This window comes from Cuculus canorus, chromosome 12, assembly GCF_017976375.1.
Source record: "Cuculus canorus isolate bCucCan1 chromosome 12, bCucCan1.pri, whole genome shotgun sequence".
NCBI lineage: Eukaryota > Metazoa > Chordata > Aves > Cuculiformes > Cuculidae > Cuculus > Cuculus canorus.
The window spans coordinates 12,379,143-12,398,866 of NC_071412.1; the positions used below are offsets into that span (position 1 = coordinate 12,379,143).

A 19,724-nucleotide genomic window follows, 5' to 3' on the forward strand; every position below is an offset into this window, starting at 1 on the left:
AATAGAAGGATGTGTCTTGATGCAAGGCAAAATTAGACAAGACAGACACAGCCCCAAACTCAAGAGAAACTGGTTTGCCAGAAGCTGGGAGGAAACACTGAAGTGCAGGCTCACTGCTCCTGCTTCTCATACTCACAAGTATCTTAGCGGCCAAACTCAAGAAAAAAGAACTCAAGGCCAGGCCAGCCTCTGGCTACAGCAGCTTTTTAAAGGCTTCCTGCCTCATACTCATCCCAAAACTGAGTATTTCATTTGTGCACAAAATATGCCCTTTGATTGCTCCTCCTGGTAACTGCCTGTCCCAAATCAAGGTCATTTTTATTTTTCAATTTATTCTAGCACGCTCCTTTGTACTTCATTAATACTTATATCTACATTATCGCTTTAGAGAGAAAAAATTAAAAGAAACCCCAAACCTAGCCTCCAAAGACAACACCAATGAATATGGACTTTTACTTATTCCTTTTAAAAGAAACTGAACCCACTTTCTTCTGAGGCTTAAAGAAACATGTCAATTGATAACAACAGTTTTCCATCCACAAATAATAAAAGAGGGAAGCTTCCTTTTCTTGGTAGGGAGCTCTATTTCACAATCCTACACTATAAGGTGGCACAAACCACTAAAAGCTGCAGACACAAGGAAGAGGCCTTCAACTACGTGTATAAAGAATGCTGGAAATGCTTTCCATTTGCAATTATTTGTTAACACCACCTCTGGGGAACAAAACATTCAGTGGCCTTGAGTTACAGCTCCTTTCATTCTTTACAGCAGAGCACAATGCTGAGATAAGATAGGATGGTCACGCACTTCAGTGTGAGCAGTTCAAACACTGGTACTACAAGCTCAAGTAGATAACAAAAGAAACATTTCTCAGGTGAGTATCTGGATTCAAGCAAAGGCAGTGTTAAGTTGCTTACATCCAAATGTCAGCTAGAGACTGCCTTACTGTGTGATCGAAGAGGTGGATGACACACACTCATGCACAGACACACACGCAGGCACAGACACACAACTGATGCAGGTATTGTCACAACCACTTTTCCAAAAAACCCAACATCTCAGAACAGCCTACAGTGACATCTTCTTAGCACAGAACTGAAGGGCTATGAGGTTTAGCACAGTGACTGTGCTTTACACAAAGTCTATGACTTCCAAGGGTCAGAGGGCAACTAAGGCTGTTTGCTTAGACCACTGATAAAATAACAAAATCATAAGCACGCATCACTCCAACTATTAGGATTAAATAAGGGCAGGCAAGTGACATTCTTGCAAGAAATTCCTCTGTTTAATACTGTCAGTTGCTGCATTATTTTTGTCACCATATACATGATTGCTGCCTTCTAAAACGCCATTGTTATCTTCTGGAAACAGTGAAAAGAAGGGAAATAAAATTAAATACACTGAAGAATATATGTGTCTAAAATGCAAGCACACATAAAGCAAATAATACATGAAGCAAGATAACTCCTTTGGTTTGTTCTGTGTGATAATGGTGATTGGCCAACCTCTAACCTCATGTCCCTGGGCTTCCACTTCCATTTTGTTACTGTCTACTTGAAGACCTGGTTCTGAAGACCTCTTAAAATCCTTCAGAAGACTCAGTGGCAACTGACAGCACACAGGACCAGACACCAACACACTTTTTAAAGCTTAATTAACCTAAGCAAGTCTTCACCACAAAGTCATGCAACTCTCTCTTGTATGTTCTCATTTCTACCTAATGCAATTTGCATTACAAGCTGCAAAAGAACAGGTAGTAGAAAAACCCAAACATAATAAACTCTCCAGAACCTGCATTACCTTTGGCTCCCATTGCGTATGAATCCAGAGGGACATTCGGCCATGCACTCATCGTTGTGAATCACAAACCTCTCATATTCACTTGTTTCGGTGGCAGGGACTTTGGAGCAAAACTCTTTAGTCACGCAGCGCCAGCCCTCGAACTTGTAAGTGTTGGGAGGACAGGTGGGCATGCAGACTCCTTCGTAGTAGTAATTGCGACAGGCCACACAAGCAGTGTTGTTGTCAGGCGCCGTGCAGCTCCCCAAGCATTCGGGATGGCAACACTCATTTTGGTCTGTACAGGCTCGCTTGCCGCATGAGCTGGGGCACACTGCAAGACAAAGCAAGGGAGTGTGAGCAAGAGCTATTAAAGCGAATGGCATTGAAGGAAGAACCCTGATCCATACAACCGGCTGCTTTCTTTCTCTGGGATCTAGAGCACCTCTGACAGAGAACTACTGTAAAACTGATAAATTCAGTTCTGTTTTTCTCAGTTTTAGTTGCCTGAAAGTATCTTTTTCTAAGATCAAACTTATAACATGAGCCAATTAAATAATAAAGACAACTGCTGAAAGCAGGATCAACATAAGGATAATGAAAACAGCCAAGTACTGGAACCTATTCCATAGCCCCAGTATTACGGTTAATGCTTTTTTTGTGTGCTGACTTACTGTCTTTCTAAGCATTTTCTTGTCTTTCCTATTTGTACTTTAAATTGGTCTTTTACTGGCAAGAAAACAGGCTTCCTTTAAACAACTTAATCACACTGGTACAATAAAGCACTGCTATGCTGTAGCACACATGGCTGAGCTGACCCCAGCGCTGCATCCTGATGTTGCTTATGTATGCAAAATGAGGTTTAATAAAGTGCAGATGGTACACATCAAACATATACATCAAATATCATGGAGCTACAGTTTTCCCCTGAAGAGCGTAAGAGAATTCTGCCTTAACCCCAAATTCTGAGTTCAGAGAACAAAATAAGAAAGGGAGGAAAAAAAACGGGGTGCAAATTTATGGAGACATTTGTTTTACGTGAAAGCATTTCAACTTGGAAGACATGAACAAAGAGCAGAATTGCCAGCAGACAAGCTCACCACTGCTAGACCGAAAGAAGTGGCAGCATTATATTTATGTAACAACAACAATTTGATTACAGTGTTGTATGGCCTCTTAGCCATGCGAGTTGTGTGCCAGAGGCTCTGTAAACAAACACAGATAGGAAATCTGGTTTGCATTAAGTAACTGTTTTCCACTTTTTAACTTAGCTAAGACACAGGACCAATAATCACAGCATAAAACAAAATGTCAGTGGCACAAGCAAGACCTGAGCAAAGCATCACAAGACATTTAAGCTAAATGATTTGAGCAAAAAGCGTAAGACCAGCAAAGAAGTTAAAATATCCCAAAACAAGAATGGAAGCAACAGAGCCCAGCCTGTAGAGAGAGACAATATTTTAAGAAACGGTAACAGTTTCATGAGAGTTTGCATTGCAATTTCCCTTTCTGTTTGCAGCTATAGTGTTGTTTTAAGGCAGGACAAAATACTTTTAAGATCCAGACCTCCTCCTCTTCCCATAATGAGATCTAGGCTTTCCAGTACGTTTTTACAACGGTATTGATGACAGCATGACAATCGCAAAACAGGACCAAAAGCTCGGCACTGCTATCAAGCAATAATAAAAGAGAAAAACAAAGCAATAATAAAAGAGAAAAACAGAGCAACTGTTCCCAGCTCTGTAACAGAATGTACATATCCTATGTCAAGTTTTGATTATAAGAAGTCATTTTCTGCCAGCTTTAAGACAGTGTCCAACTCAAAAAGGACCTGTAAAAGTGCCCTCAAGGAACTTTGCATGTCTTATCAAAATGGTTCTATACTGATCTTGCTTAACTGTATTCACTTTTTATTTGAAGCCCTAGCTGCCAGCTTTGCAAGTTCAAGCATTCGGGTACCAAGTTGGGTTGACCTCATACAATTAAGGCTAAGAAAGACTTTGTGGAGGAAATCTGACCAGCAGATGCTCCCCAGGTAACCTGACAGCCTCCACAGCATCTCCCCTGTATCAGCAGGTAGATATGAAGTACCAGCTGCACGTTATCCGACAGTGCTATCCCTTGCATACACGTAACCCCACACCACTAACGCAAGCAGCAGCATTAAAGACGGATGCGCTATGCTGAACGCAGCTCTGCTGCATGAGAAGGTCCTGCTGAAGCTGCCCAAGAGCTCAGCTGTCTCTTACAGTTAAAAAGGAAACTACATAAGCCTGCAGCCCATCCCTTGCCCATACCACTGCTCTGACACAACAGCAGCTCTGTTAACTCCACGGCTCCATACCTGCACACCCATTTATTCCAGAGTGACCCCAGGCAGAAAGGCAGGAGTGGGGTGGAGAGGGGCAGACGATGACAGCAAGGAGGTGGAAGCATGGGGATGGCTGATGCCTGCACAAGTAGCACAAATATCACATACAGGCCAAATTAAGAAAATCTTTGCAGATTTGGTTACTTGCAAGACTGACAGCAGGAACACAGAGGAAAGCACTGCTACACAACGCATTGTGTAAAGATGCTGCATTGTTTTTCTTGAGAAGGAAAGAAAACATACACACCAAACCCTCACAGAAAAATAAATATGTATGCAAGTGTATTTTCTTGGGGTTTGAGGGTAACCTGCACCAGTGTAAAAGGGCAAAGTCTGCCCAGCTGCTACAAATTGCCTCTCACCTCAGGCTATACAGCACTGCTTGCATTTGTGACTACTAAAGGATTTAAAAGTAAAAAAAAATATCAGTGTCTTGCTAGCAGATGGACTGCTGTTCTGAGTGGGTGCCAGAACTCAGATTTCATGTGGTAGCTACACTTCCAGTTCAAAACCCTACTAAGAAAAATACTACTCCCTCCCCCAAGCCTCCACCAAGTTCATCCCTAGATGTATGGATTAACTACACGATTTTTTTTCTTTTCATCGAGCCAATTTGCTAAAAAAAATGCATGCTGCTACATTAAGTATTCAGATAAATATAGTAGAAAAAGATGGAGTTCATTTCATTCTTGGGAAAGACTTTTATATTCCCTTAATGCTTCTGCCACTCAGGCACAGTCTGCTATATAAATAGGATCCCCTCCATCTCCTGCTAAATCTGCTGACTCTCGTCTGCAGAATTATAAATCGAAGCACAGAAGGAAATACAAGTTCACATGAAAAAGGCAATCAGTGAAACAGGTTTTCAAAACTACAGTAATATTTTAATCACAACCATTTTAACAAGAAGCCTTGAAAACTTTTTAGATAATTTTTTAAAAGCTCAGCAACCTCGCTTTTCTCTCCGTCCTATTTTTCGCTTGTTCTTGCTAACGTTGGCATAGTTTTCAGCCTGGAGACAATACGGGTATCCTGTTCCTTTGAAGAGGCAGAACAAGAACTTAGTGTGTGTGTAGGGTATATTATGAACAACAAAAACTCTTATCTGCCTTACATTCCAGTTCCGTCAGATATCCCTGTTACAAAAATCATAGGAAACAACCCTGGCTGGCCTCACCACCCAGCCCCATCCACCTTCCCCCCTGCATTCCCACACAGTGCTACCTGGGCTGCCAGATTTGAACCAAAACATTGAAAATGCAGGTTCCAAAATACTTTTGCCAAAAACCAAACCCCGAAACACACTGATAATTTGTTGACTTTAGTCCACAAGAACACCAGAGACAAACACAAGCAAACAGTGGGCTGACACTGTGGGGCAGGATTTATCAGCCAGGTACCACAGGGCTTGGATCACCAAGGCTGATGACTGTACACAAAAAACCTAACAAACCCTGACAAATCCTTGCTGCCAAGCACAAGACGGAAAAAAAATGCTTAATTGTCATCACGTGGAGCTACCTAGATAATGGAAAATTTCAGAGACCTTGGAGGGCAGCCTTGGAAGAAGGAAGCCAAAGCAAGACAAAGAATGGCAGACCTTAAGCAGCTTTATGATATTAAAGAGGCAATAGGTGGCTTGACTAGACCAGAGCATCTATTTACATTTAGGGAGTGAGAGTACTGAATAATCAGCACATCTTCAGAGAGGGACATTTCAACGGCACCATTAGTAGCCACAAATCAAATTTGCTGGTGCAAAGCAACAGTTTCCTTGACTGTCCCTACTCCATCTTCTCACCGACTTCTTCAAATGAGAAGTTTTCCTTGCCAACAAAAATCAGGATCTTTTCCAAACACAATTAAGATATTATTATCACTCGCAAAGAAAAGGCAAAAATATTTCATTTTAAGATGCCCACTTAATGAGCAAATCATATTCAGACCTGACATACAGGAAGGAGATGCTTCAAAACGAAATGGAAAGATATTACAAACAAGAGGAGCTCCAAGAGAATCTGACTAAGAGACTCATTATCTTCAATTAAAATCCCCAAGACGCTAGCCCCAAACAGCAAACACAAAGCAAGGTTAGGAAATCCTCAAACACAACTCTCCAAAAAAAGCAAGAAACAAATAATATCTCTGTATTTACGGCAGCTCCTTCTTGGACAGCCTCACACTAAGGAGATGGTACTAAGTTTGTTGGACATCTAACACCTCCTGCTATGTGAAGCGCGCAAAAGGTGAAGCTCGCTGCAAACGCTCAGCGTTGACATCACGGCTATTGTACGGTTTGGACAGACAAAGTGTTCTTATCTCCAAGACGCCATGACTTCAGCAATGCTGGAACAGAAAAATCAGGTGAATAAACAATCGGTCACAGGGAGTGAAAATGCAGCCAGGAGAGGAAGACTTCTGGCAAGCTGAAGCACTGGCCCCTGCCAAGGATGGCACCGTGCCAGTCACATGCGGGTGAACAAAAAGTTGCCAAGTGTGGGATAAATATTTTTTTAAAGATTCTTTCTCTCCTTGTAAAACGATATTTGATCCTTCCTTTTTTTATACTGTTTCTGCTTTTTTTTTAGAGCATCCTTCATATAAAATAATGTTTCAGAAAATAAGGGTGGGAAGCTAGCTTTGACCAGAACCCAGAGAAGAAAGGGAGCGTTTCCTACTAGCCAACTACTGAAAAAATTAACTGTCTAAGTTTATCCACAAAGACAGAAAAACTCTGTCATTTTTGGAATGTTAATCCCTCTACATGACAGACTTTTAAAAATATTGCATTTTAATGGTCTAAACTTTCGTGCGGTCTTTCAAACAGCTGACTTCAAACACTCAAAGCAGCCAATACAGGACCTGATTTCTCCTCTCCAATATACTGAAAGAATAGGGAGAATGGAGAGACATTACTCAGAAAATCCAGTTCCAGTGATTCATAGTAAGGGCTGGAATCAAATACAGAATAAAAGCTGCAATAAGGAAATACACACATTAAATGCATGCAGTAACGTGTTCCGATCACAGAAATATGGGTACAAGTTTCCTCCAAGGAACCGAAAAGGCCACTTACTGCAGTTGTATAATATCTTTGTAGTGGCACAAACCAGGTATTAGCTACACACTGACAAAGGTGTATTTGTGGTCTTCTTTGTCTTTCCCCTGCACTCAAAGCCCTGGTATCTCATGCTCAGTCAAAACCCTGAAGGGAAAAGCTGCTACCATGTCAAAGAGCTTTCTTTCTAGTAGCTAAGGGCATAAAGTTTGGCAGATTTTGAAATTAACTGCCTGAGCTCATTTAAAGGTTCAGTTCAACCCAGTCATGTGTCAGGCGCTTCCACGTTTACATCCTAGTCACTACCAGTCCATTTTTATCCGGCAGACCTTTCCAAAGATCTCAAAATTACTCCAAAGTCAATCTGTGAATTACTTTCTTTGTACTATACAAATCCAGCTGAAGTTTAACTACATCTGGTTGGCTTCCACACAAAACTTCCTGATCCCTTGCTCCTCAGTATCTCAAGTCTGTCACAGATGTTGTATGCCACATCCCCTCAGTGAGGGACTGGGTGTGATGAAGCATCCCAAACCTCAAAACAACTTCAAAGGGTTTGCCCACTCACTGCTCAATCTTTAACCATATGAAAGACTGATACAGAAATCCATTCTGGCATCCCCTTCCTCAGATTTTTATGGTTGAAAAACAATAACACACTAAATGCTGGTATAGCCAGTTGTTCAGCAGTTGGATCCCACTGCTGGTAAGTGATTCTAGAGCAGAGAAAGTAGAAAAAAGGAGTGGAGGCAAGTTAGGAGGAGAAAGCCCAGCACCTGGAAACTCTCAGATACCACCAGATGCAATCAGGTCTATGAAATGAGAAAGAGTCATTGTTCAATGAAAAACACACTTAGCTAGAACACATTGTGGTGAGGTACTTGATGCTTTTGAGTTTTACAGGGTTTTTTCTTAGTATTTTCCTTTCCTCTCAGTTTTAGTACCAAGAGCCTCTCAGAGCAGCACATACACCTGCACAGCTCTAAGGAGTCAGAGACTCACAGCATGGTTTGTAATCCCTGAAACACAACTGCTTCAGCCCAAGGTATCTGTAGCTCTCCTTCCCAGCGGAAAGAAGCACAGCCGCCAATTAAAAGTAACAACGAAAACAACATTAAGCATATTTCAGTTGTATGCACTGGAGTTTGACGACCCCCACTACCACCTCTTTTGGCAATATGTCATTCATTTTTTATCCTAGAAGTTACCTCAAAACAGCTTCCAGGCTTCCCAGCTGTGATACATAGCAATATGTGTGCTTAATCCGCTTCACTTAGAGTGCCTAGAGGACTCAAGGATACTCTCTGGCACTGTAAACCCCCCCCATCCTGTAGGTTTTCCACAAGTGAAGTAATCAGCCCTGCTAAAAGCTCCAGCAGCGTTACAGCTACTCACATCACACTGAAACTGGAGCAAAAGGAAACCCAAGTGAAAAAAATAACTACTTTAGACCACAGTCAACAGGAACCGATAGACAGTGCAGTTACTCCATTTGTTGCTAAGTGCGTAATCGAACAACCAGGAAGGGGCAAATAAACACCCAGTTATTGACAAACCCAGACAGCACGGATTGCATTTTCTTCCAAAACAGTTTATGTTGCCCAGCACAACCCAGACTGGCATCACTGCAGCTGGCACTCAAGAGAAAGAGGGAAAAAAACAAGTCCGTTTTGTCCCTTCCACACCAGTGTGAATTCAGTACATAAACAAATCCACCTGAGGCAGATACACAGGCACCTACCAGGCAGCCAGGCCAGTTTGACTCTATCTTCAACACTAGGTAAACAAGTTGGTTGGGAATGTTCTACCATCAGTGCTGCACTGGTTTAAAAAAACATTTCCTCTATGAAAAGGGAAATTTCCCACTGGAAAATGCAAATCAGAACAGTAATGCCAAAGCCAGTGGGGATGAAAGCAGGAAAGCAAGGGTCACCCCGCAGCAGTGAAAGCCGCTCCCTGCCTGCTGCAATCACTCCCTGTTCACAGACACAGATCTGTTCACATTTCTGAAGGGGCAACTTAAGTTCCTGAACTCTTTACTAAGACAGGGAAAGAAAGAACAGCACTGAAGCAAAGGATTTTTCTTTTCACTCCAGATTACGAGAAATATATTGAGATTTTGTTTGTTGTTGCTTAAAGCAAGATTTAATCTGCCTGTCTTCCAAATGCTGCAAGTGTAAGGCAATAAGCTTTACTGGATTTAATTAATATACTGCAAGCAAGGAGTGCTGGTCAGGCATGTCCTGGCAAAACCCCAGCTGGAAGAAAAATACTGTTCACATTCCAGATTTATTCTAAAGGAGGAAGACAGTCTGATAACATTATCACACTGGCCTAAATGATGGAGCTGTGTTAATGCTGAAGGATAATGGTATTTTTATCTTAAGCAAAAAGAAGTCACTGCTTCGGAAGGATCCGACTCTGCTTCATTTCAGGAATGCCCTTTGCACTTACGCATGAAGCCCATCAACAGGCTTAACCATAAGCAATAAAACATAATGCTCGTCTTCAAGGCAGACATCAATACTGCTCCAGTTGAGGGCTAATTACCCTAAAAATGAGGGGGGAGCTACAGTAAAACTGATGTTTACAATACCCATGGGTAAGGCAAACTTAGAAAGATTCTGCTCAATCCCAATAAGGATACCAGCATGCACAACAAATAACACAATCTGTTGAGCATTAATCATCAAAAAAAGATGAAAACTCAAGGAAACAGCCAGAAAGAGCAAGAACACTCCAACTGTTTTACTGCAGAGCAAGTTTTTTTCAAGCTGTTTGCCTGCTACTGAAATAGCCCACTAAAACCAGGATTAACATCTAGATAGTCAGGAACTGGAGAAAAGAGGAGAATTACAATAGAAAGGAATAACAACACAAGGGAATGCTGATGGTTTGGGAAGTTATCAGGGACACCTGGGTGCATTTATTTGAAATTATGGACTAGTCAGTCTGGGAGGACGTCATCACTTAAGACATTTGTACAGTGCAAGTGGAGGCACCCTGTGGAGATCAACATCACTTCAAACAATATTAAGGCAATTATGTTCAAAAAGATTAAACAAAGTATTTCCTTCACGACTTCCAGAAATTTGAAAGAGTGTAAGCAAATCCCACAGCAACTGAAGGTTCTGCTCTTGAGATCCAAAATGAAAGGTGAGCTCTCCTCTTGTTTTTAATAACCATGGGGTAATTTTTTTGTTCTAAATCCTTCCTCTATTATAATCACAGTGGAAATACAGAAAGAGGCAGACTTTGTAGGACCCAAAGCAGACTGGAAAATAGCACATGAATGCACCTCTTGATGAGTTTTAACAAATTTACAGGCAATACTGACAGCAGAAAGGACGCAACTGACTTGAAATCTACATTGGAATTTGTTTCTTCTCACACACCACAGCTGTAGATTGAAGTATTTCAGAGGGAAAATGTTTAATATCTTTTCAGATCTGATGCAAATTGCTTTCGTAGCCTGCAAATTATCCTGAACTGTCTGGACATGAACTTTTAACTCCATCCTACATGGTTTGTCCTCCAAAGGACAGAACGGCTACAACGGCTGCCTGTTTGCTTGCAGGTAACTGAACAGCTCTGTTTGTGGCTAGGAGAGGCTTGGCTGGATTGCAGAGCCTGCTTTGAGAAGTCCAAGGATGCTCCTGATCCACAGAGATACTGGACATCTCCACAATCCTAAACGAAACTCCCAGGTGAATCGTTTCAAGTTCAGTGGCTCTGAATCCCCAGCTCACTTCAGCCAAGCAAAGGACCAAAACATCTAAAATAGGAAGACACTGGAAAGAAGAGCCTTGGGTCAGCGAGGGGCACTGACGGGAACCGCAAATGGGCTCAGCGCTTCCCTCTGACCTAACCAGAGGATGGCATTGTCACCAAGCCTGCTCTTAGTCAACTATCTTTAAAACTACCCTCCTCTGTTACAAAGCAGAACTATTTCAGTTCTTCCAACATGCCAATAAAATAAACTGAGGAAAACCACAATTCACTCCGCCATCCCCCAGAACCTGCAAACACCCGGAATACGCCGGAGGGATAAATGGCACATACGCCACTGCTGGCCATGCAGTCAAATACACTGCTAATACTGGGATGGGTGAGCTGTCTCTGCTTACACACAACACACGCTTTTGAGGAATTCCTATTAGTATGACTGGGGAAAAAAACATAATGGCCTTGCCTCAGACTTTCTAAGTCGTTTCCTGTAGTAAAGATTTGTGATCAGATTAGGGAGCATCAGCCAGTTTTATTTATTTATTTATAGGAAGGACAGTCAAGGTGAGCTGTATCGCTGGATCTGAGAGGGGCTCCAGGCTGCAGCAAAGCCAGCCCAGCGATGCTGCCCGGCTGCTCTGACGCTGGAGACAGCATCAAATGGCACTTAGTGAAGAAAAAGGGGGGGATTCATGGTTTTGATACTGGCACAAAGTGGGAAGCAGCGTGCTTCCCACTCTGTTTTTGCTAGAGTTCGGCACATTTGAGCCACGCTTTTCCCCTCCGGTACCTTTTTTTATCGTCTCTAGTCACATTCACATGAACATATAAATACACAGATCCTTACACACTGTGTATAACAGATACTTACATGGATGGTCTCAAAAAAGAATATTCTTTTCACACACTAAAAAAATTATACAGAGTTATTTTAAATTCAGAACTGTTTGTATATTCCTTATAAGTTTATAAAACTCTCACTGTCCTCCCATGACTAACGAAACTGGAATTGAGAGTGTATTCTATATTTATAACTCGTCTGGTTGCTCATGCCTATGGCCCTATTTCCACCCTCCGTTACTGTACACAGAGCTATGTGAGGTATTGTGGGTTCCCAAACTTCACCGATTTCCTAACAAGGCAGGCCTGTGTCCCGGAGGAACAAGCTGGGGGCTGTTTCATTCGAGCACTGGCCGAACTCAGAGGGAGAGGCCTTCAGCGCTGTGGGTTTGGCAGCTCTTCTTCAAACTGGTACTAGAGGCCATTTCAGCGCAATTACATGCCTAACTGGCACTGGACTGTGTATTGATGCTACCAACACACAGTCTGCAGCCCAGACTCGTACACAGCCCAAACCGTACAGTTTTTACCACACACTTAACCTCACCCCATTTATTTTAGCAGTGCCTGCAAACCGAGGCACTGTGATGCTCAGCCAAGCAGCTCTGTCCATCACCTACACCTTACAGGCACACCTGAAGCACCAGGCAAATCCAAGCAGTTACAACAAAGCCCAGCAAACTGTTATGCACTGGTCTCTCAAAATCAGAAGCAGACAAACTCAAACTTTGTCCAAGATCCGCCTGAAACCACACTGTGTTCAGTGACGCTGGCAAAGGGGTGGCAGAAAGTCTGCATCAGGTACCTCAATGCAGCAAAGTGAGGATGGATTCATAAAAATAAGGGGCTAGTGACACTCAAACTGTATGAATGTCCTAAATACTGCTTCAAGAATCATGCAATCACGTCTCATCTTTTCAACAAAAACACTTTGCTAGCTCATAAATCCCATAAAGAAGTCTAAGTCTCCATCATCACAGAAGTGCCTCAGCATCAATGGATTCTTAACATGTGCCAGGCACCTGCAGGACACAGAAACTGCTCCTAATTCACAGAGCCTAAATATGTTCAATAAATATGTATACAACAAGCAGAAGGACAAGAAGACACAGGCAGATTTTTCAAATTCAAAATACATTGTGGTGCTTGGGGTCAGGGTCCAGCTCGCATGGAGTCAGGTTCACTGCAGTACGTGAGATATAAAAACCACAAAAGTCAAGAAACCCACAACTCTTACTATGAGGCTTTACAGAGCCCCAAGACCGAAGAGCACCAAATCATGCTGTCACACTGGGAATTAAGAGAAATCAGAAAGAGTACTGCCCAGCATCAAAGGGGAAAGGAAACAAGGAAAACATTTTTCTCTTTCCATATAATTGCCTTTGTACTCTTGCCTCAATGTAACAACTCAGGTGATTTCCACATCCCCTGGTGCCTGGCCAGTGAGACCATATTCAAGGTCAGGAGAATTCATCCGGGGATCTATATGCTTCAGATACAAAAACATGGCAAGATCTGGACTACGCTCAAAAAGATTAAGCCTCCATACCCACGACCCAAAGAACATAACCAAGGAAGCAAGTGGCCTACATGGCAACATTCGTTTAACTGAAATGAGGAAATTTTCTGCTAGCAAAATAAATTTGTCCTTAGAATATTCCAGCTGAGAGAGAAAAAAAAATATCACCTAAATTGCCCTAAAAAGCAAAACAAGATTTCAAAAAGAAAAAAGGGCACAGGTCAACAAAGATATATTTTGGTTCAGTCAAAACAATCACTGCTGTGAAGGCTGAGTAGACCCCACACCAAAAACACAGGCACTTGTGACCAAGAAACACGACCTTAAACCTTTGTGGCACTGGATGTCTGGTCTGTGTGCATGTCGCGCGTGCTCAGAACAAGCACCGACACGAGGAGAGCCCCTGAATGGGTTCTGCAAACAATTACAACAACCTGAAACAACGCGTGCAGGCTGAAGTCATCTCTGCAATGGCCCCAGCCATTTGCAAATCCAGTTCTCCTCAGAGGCACAGAGGGAAGTGCCCGCCTCTCTTATCCCGGGCACAGCCTTTACTGCAGGTAGGCAGGAGTGCTGCTGGTTTTCTTCAAGTTTATTCAACGGCTTTCTTTGCTTTGCAATAAAGCTGTTAAGGTGAACAGACAACTCCAATGAGTCAGACGTTCGAAGGAAAAAAAATAATCAGTACTTCTCTCCATCTAAACTGCAACGCTACTGGTGTTTATCATCACCTTGCATACCCGTAACACAAGACAAAACTTTTGAAAGCTGTTTAAAAACTCCACCTACTTAGCAAGAAGCAAAATTATCTAAATTTATCCCAAGAAGCTAAAGTTCACTTCACTTCGAGGGAAGGATTTAAATATGGAACATCTTTGCTTCCATCAAAATTAGGCAGGAAAATTATAAAAAAGTCTTTAAAGAACTAAATACATCCAAGTTTGTTATCAGATTCCCCATATTTACACCGCTAAAAAACAGGTCTGTGTTGCAGTAATTAAAGCACAGATGCTCTTCCACAAAGCATTCTAACCTGATTGACCCTTTTCTAAGGTTTAAAATTCTCTTCTTATGTTCAAATTCAACTAAGCATTTAATTTAAACTGCAGAGGGTTGGTATGAGGTACAGGAGAAGATGCAGGTTCCCAAAACAAAGTATCACTACACATTTCAGTACTCAAAATATTTATAGCTGTTCACGCAGAACGTGTGGCTTCAGAGAGACTGGGAAGACTTCTTACAACCTCGTTTACCCTACAAATTATTAGATTTACAGGACACCTACAAACGTCTACAAATGGAAAATCTAATGAATTCTAAGCTTTATTTCTCAATAATACTGCAGTAAACGAGATTGCAATTACTTTTTCTTCCAGTTATGGGGCTCCTTGAGCCAATAACCGCAGACATCTTTGGTTAGAGAGGTCAAATGGGTGAAAGCAGCATCACACTTCCCATTTTCTAACTCCTCGTGATTCTACGCTGCCTTTTCACTACTCACAAGTCCATCATTCTCTTTTATCGATCTCTTCTGAACACACCAGCCACGCCATTCACTAAGTCCTCTCAGTGTAGATTTACAAAAAGCAGAGAAAGAACAAAACATTTCTGCCTGTTGCTAGTTATCGATATTGTATCATGCTCAGAAATGTTTTATGCTGACATTGAGAAATGCTGTGACAGAGTTATCCATTCCCTCCGGTCCAGGTACCAGTGAGGATACAGGAGCACAGTGGCCAGTGTTGGGCAGCCGCGGGGACACAGTGCAGAGCTGCCATCAGACCACGCACAGCTGGAGAAACGCTTTCCAATTCCATCATTAGGAATGGCATTTCTCTTCCGATGTTTACAACTGCAAAACGAAACAAGGAATGGATCTCTATTTCAAGCAAGGCAGGCCCTGACTCCTCTGCAGTTATATGAGCCTAAACTCCTATATGCATTAAAGTTTCCCATAATTATGCAAACCCCAGTCTGAACGCCGTTTAAAACCCACACTGATTATAAAGGAAAAAAAAACCAAAACACACAAATCCAAACTTGCAGACAGAACGTTCACTGAAAAACAATACAAGGGAACTACTGAACACCGGCAGATCCTGCTTGTTGATGGTTATGAAATAAGAAACAGGGAGGGGAAATAATAATTAGTATTCCAGGATATCCCACACACACTCCCCAAACCAAAAGCACTAAATAGGATGGGAATGGAATGGCTGATTTTGCCTGCAGTCAAATATGGAGAAGTATCACTTAAATTGCAAATTACAGAGCAACAGATTTTTACACAAAGTTCAATGGCTTTTTACTGTTTGTTTTTATGAATTAGGAATGACGCCGGGAAAAAACTAAGAAGGTTGGGCTCACTACTACCCTCCATACATACTTCAGCTTAAGTATTTCTCAGACTCATTTGATGCCTGTATGTAGGCATCATGGCTTGCTGAAGTGATGAGAGCAAGAAAAGCAGCTTCTCAGAGATCATCTCTAAAGATGTAGTATCCGCTGCTGGCCACGCTGGCGCTGGAGGATTAACTGCTACAGAAGGATCTCCAAACTGACTAATTACTCCCTCCTCCTCACATCACCTCCTTCCTGGAAAGTGTTTTTCAACCTATCCTTCATTTGACAAACCTTCCACTTTCCTTTTCCACGTTTTTTAAAGCCTACTCCTACTAACAGCAGCTCTTGGCCTTGGTTTCTACAAATTAAACTTCATGAATGCTTAATAACAGAGAAATACATACTTCACGTTTACCCAGTGCTTTTTAAATCAGCAGTTCTCAAAATGCCTTACAAAGCATGAAATCTAATAGAAGTGTTGTTTTCGATGCCCATTTTAAAGCAGGGGGGGAATAAATGCAGTAAAAAACACCGAGTTACTCAAGGTTACAGCAAAGGATTTTGGATCAGAAGCAGCTGTTTGTCTCAAAATGCAAAAGTCTCCGACACAACATGACCATAGTAATTTTTTTTTTCAATGTAACAAGCCCTGAATTACAGACTGCAGCACACGATTACAGAACGCTATTCAGAGGACGTGGGGCTCAAATATTTTCCTGCCAGACTGTTAGAATGTAAGAGAGAAAAGACAAAGCAGAAGCCAGATTTCAAAATTACGTTAGAAATCAGCTTGTTCGGGGGATACCTGCAAAAAAGTCTAGCAGTGGATATGTCAGGAACCACAAAGAAATAGATAATTCAGCTCCAACAGTGGACCACAGTCTAGTCCGGAATGTAAAATACCTTTGTAGTTATCAGGCCTGGGTCCTTTGTGACAAACAAACGAAAGATATCCTGGCCCAGATTCTACAGACTTTTAAGGATAACAACGAATGTCACCATTTCAGCAGGAGAAGCAGTGAGGCCTGTCTGACAGAAGAGTGCTGAGCCAAAGGCTTTACGGTGATCCGTGGCTGATCCATCCAAGTCAGCACCGCACCACTTAACTATGATTTAGCTGGTAGGAGTATTATAAACTGCATCAGTGAAAGGATGTAAAACAGAATCTTGGGATTCTTAAAAAGAAAAAGCACATTAGCCTTTTCCAAAAGTTTCTACCTTTGGTATTTTGACTTGAGAGCTTTTGGGGTTTGGGGGTTTTTTTAGCAGTAAGTCAAAGGGCTTTACAAATTAATGTCACTTTTTAAACTACACAATTTTCTTTCATTCATCATCCTTGGTGGTTTTAGTCACCGGTGCAGGTAGTGCCACCTGGGCAAGTTTATGCACCTACACCACTGAGGGTCTTTGAATCAACTTCACATCAATACTTGTTTTTTAAGAGATACTGCTGCCCAATTTAGCACTTGAGAAAAGTGCTGCTTTTGGCACTCACAGAAGAGAGATGGTCTCTTCCACTGCAGGATGGACACACACACACACACACACACAGAGTTAGTTTAGCCACTTTCGGACTTGCATGAGTCTCATCATCTCAGTCCCATCTTTTTACGACAGGTCCTCACTTAACTTTGCTGTTCAATGTCCAATGCAACCTCTACTACACAACCAGCGTCAATCCTGCCTGGGTTTTTCTCATCCACCAATACTCAAAGTAGCAGATTTATCTCCCTTACTCAACACACCAGTTGAGAAGCAACAGGATTTCACCCACAGCACAGACAAGGAACCTGGAGTCTGCATGACCTGCCCACAGCTGCACAGCTTGAGACATGGTCCAAACCGTCTGCATCCTAACTAGGGAGATTTCTCCAAACTGCCTTTTTTAAGCTTAACAATGCATCTCACTTAAAAATAATCATTTAGAGAATGACATTACCAGGTCAATATGTTCCTGAGCATTAAGTACCTCTGAGAAAAGACAATCTTAAAAGCATTTTGTGGTTCTTGGTGCAGAGGATAACAAAAAAGAATAGGCTCAGCACAAACAACTTAATAGCAATGTCTCTGAAAACCAAAATCTTTTTAAATGTAGTTTGAAATCTGCCAAACTAAACTTAAAAGAAACTCTACAAGTTTGCAAGCCCCTTTGCAAACTTCTTACTCCCTCAGATTTCATTTCATTGTGTGGCAGTGTGTAGCTTTGCTCACACCTGTCTTACCTCTGGACAGATGAGGACAGCATCCTGTTCACTTTACCATCTCCTGCTATTATCTTTTTCCCATTGCTTCCGAGTTGGTCTGAATTATCCCTCAGGAGCCTGTACATGCTGCAGTCTTTTGTCAAGCTCTTAAATCACTCCTCAAGCCTTCTCCCTACCCCAGATTCCTAAAAACGCAGTCTCATCAGTTATTCCCTACAAACCACTAATAAAGTATCATCATGAGCTTGGTACTTCCCAAACGTCAATACAGTCTACTGGCAACCCTATCAATAATCAGAAGCTATGCAGTTCATGAAGTGCACATCTAGTTTCTGCTAGTTTACATGAGGGTGAGCTTCATGAAACAGTGATGCCGACACACATCCAAACTAAAGGATTGCTGAGTTCCAGTAGCTAAAGATGAAGATTACAATTAACAAGTATTCAGCTGTCTGATCTCATGATCTAAGTTATGTTCTTAGCAAAGTACTGCAGCATATATCGTTTTATGGGCAGTAGCTTACTCATTTATAACACACACATTGTAAACCACAAAGAAATTGAGCTATAATTACATGTAGGGCTAAATGCTTTTGAAGCCTCATCATTCACAATCAAGGGTTAGCAGACTGGTCCAAAGAATCATCTCACAACCAGAGCAACGTGGCTTCTACCAGGTACGCAGTGGGTCTAAGGCACTATACGTCATCAAACAGAAATGCGCTTTTAATAAAACTTGCATTGATTAAATGGGGGAAAAAAAGATGCACAGAATAAAATCCTTTAAAATCTCAAGTATATTCGTTATTTTATCTGCACCTTTGCATTCGCTCACGTGACAGTGAACAGTGCTTGCTCATGCTGACATGTTTTGTTAAGAAAGAAAAGCAGGCTGCACTGTGAGCACCTGTGTTCGGAGAAGCTTCTTACAGGTTCAGTGATTCTCTGTGCATTCTAAACCCGCAGCTGAAAAGAGAAGGAAAATACTGAAAAGAAGGGGAAACCATAAAAGCCCGCCTTCTGTTGTTTCATTCACCGCTCATTCCAAGCCATTCCAATCAGGACTAGCTCGGAGGGGAAATCCAGTTAGGATAATGCTCTTGCTGTCTGTCCCTGCCCGCAGAGCGCTCGGCAGGGCTGCGCAGCCACGTGAGGGTTTGTTTATGAGTCTGGAGCAGCATCACGAGGCGCGTCCCCCGCTGCTCCCCATGGGGCCAGGACAGCCACCGCCCCCACACCAATCCAGCCTGCCACGCAGCACTCCTCCACCGAAAACACTGCCTCAAAACTCTGCCCAGGTACACAGGTACATTTAATAGGACAGTACGTGTTTGTGTTGCTAACACTTCAGCACACATTTCTGGGCTTCAGACTGAGAATTAAAGGGAAGCAGAAGCAGCCATTCAAGGCACACACACAAAAAAAAAAGTCCTTTTAAAAGCATACATGCACAAAACAAAGCAAAATTTAAAGACAGATCTTACTATAACCTCAGTTTGATTCTGCAGGTATAGATTTCTCTCCATAAAAATCAATAAAAGATTATTTTAAGCCATTTGATTTCATTACCCTGTATCAAATCTCTGCTCTGAATGGAACATCTGAATCAATTTGTAAAGCTCCTGCAGGCTACACTGTCGTAAGCTTTCAAGTGTCTTTGCTCTACCTCTCTTACCACAAAGACTGCAAGATAAAAATCCCATGCTGGAGGTTATTTGATATTTCTAAACAAGTACCAGTGGGTTTTTTTTTCCTCTTTTTTCTTAGCCCTCTGATTCCTTACACTGATGTTTCAGGAGGAAAGGAAAAAACAGCCCCAAACTGCATAGAACAGAGGGCCACTGCAGAACTGCCGAAATCCTCTTCTTTGGGTGTGACTTCTT

The 19,724-nt window shown here is 42.0% G+C and overlaps 1 protein-coding gene across 2 annotated transcripts in view; it reads right to left on the bottom strand.

The window, feature by feature from the left end:
• Positions 1-19,724, bottom strand: part of IGF1R (insulin like growth factor 1 receptor) — a 188,384-nt gene that overhangs the window by 46,400 nt on the left and 122,260 nt on the right. For both annotated transcript variants that reach the window (XM_009565070.2, XM_009565069.2), the window contains exon 3: positions 1,802-2,114. In XM_009565070.2, the coding sequence (XP_009563365.2) occupies positions 1,802-2,114 (313 nt within the window). The remainder of the gene's footprint in view (positions 1-1,801; positions 2,115-19,724) is intronic.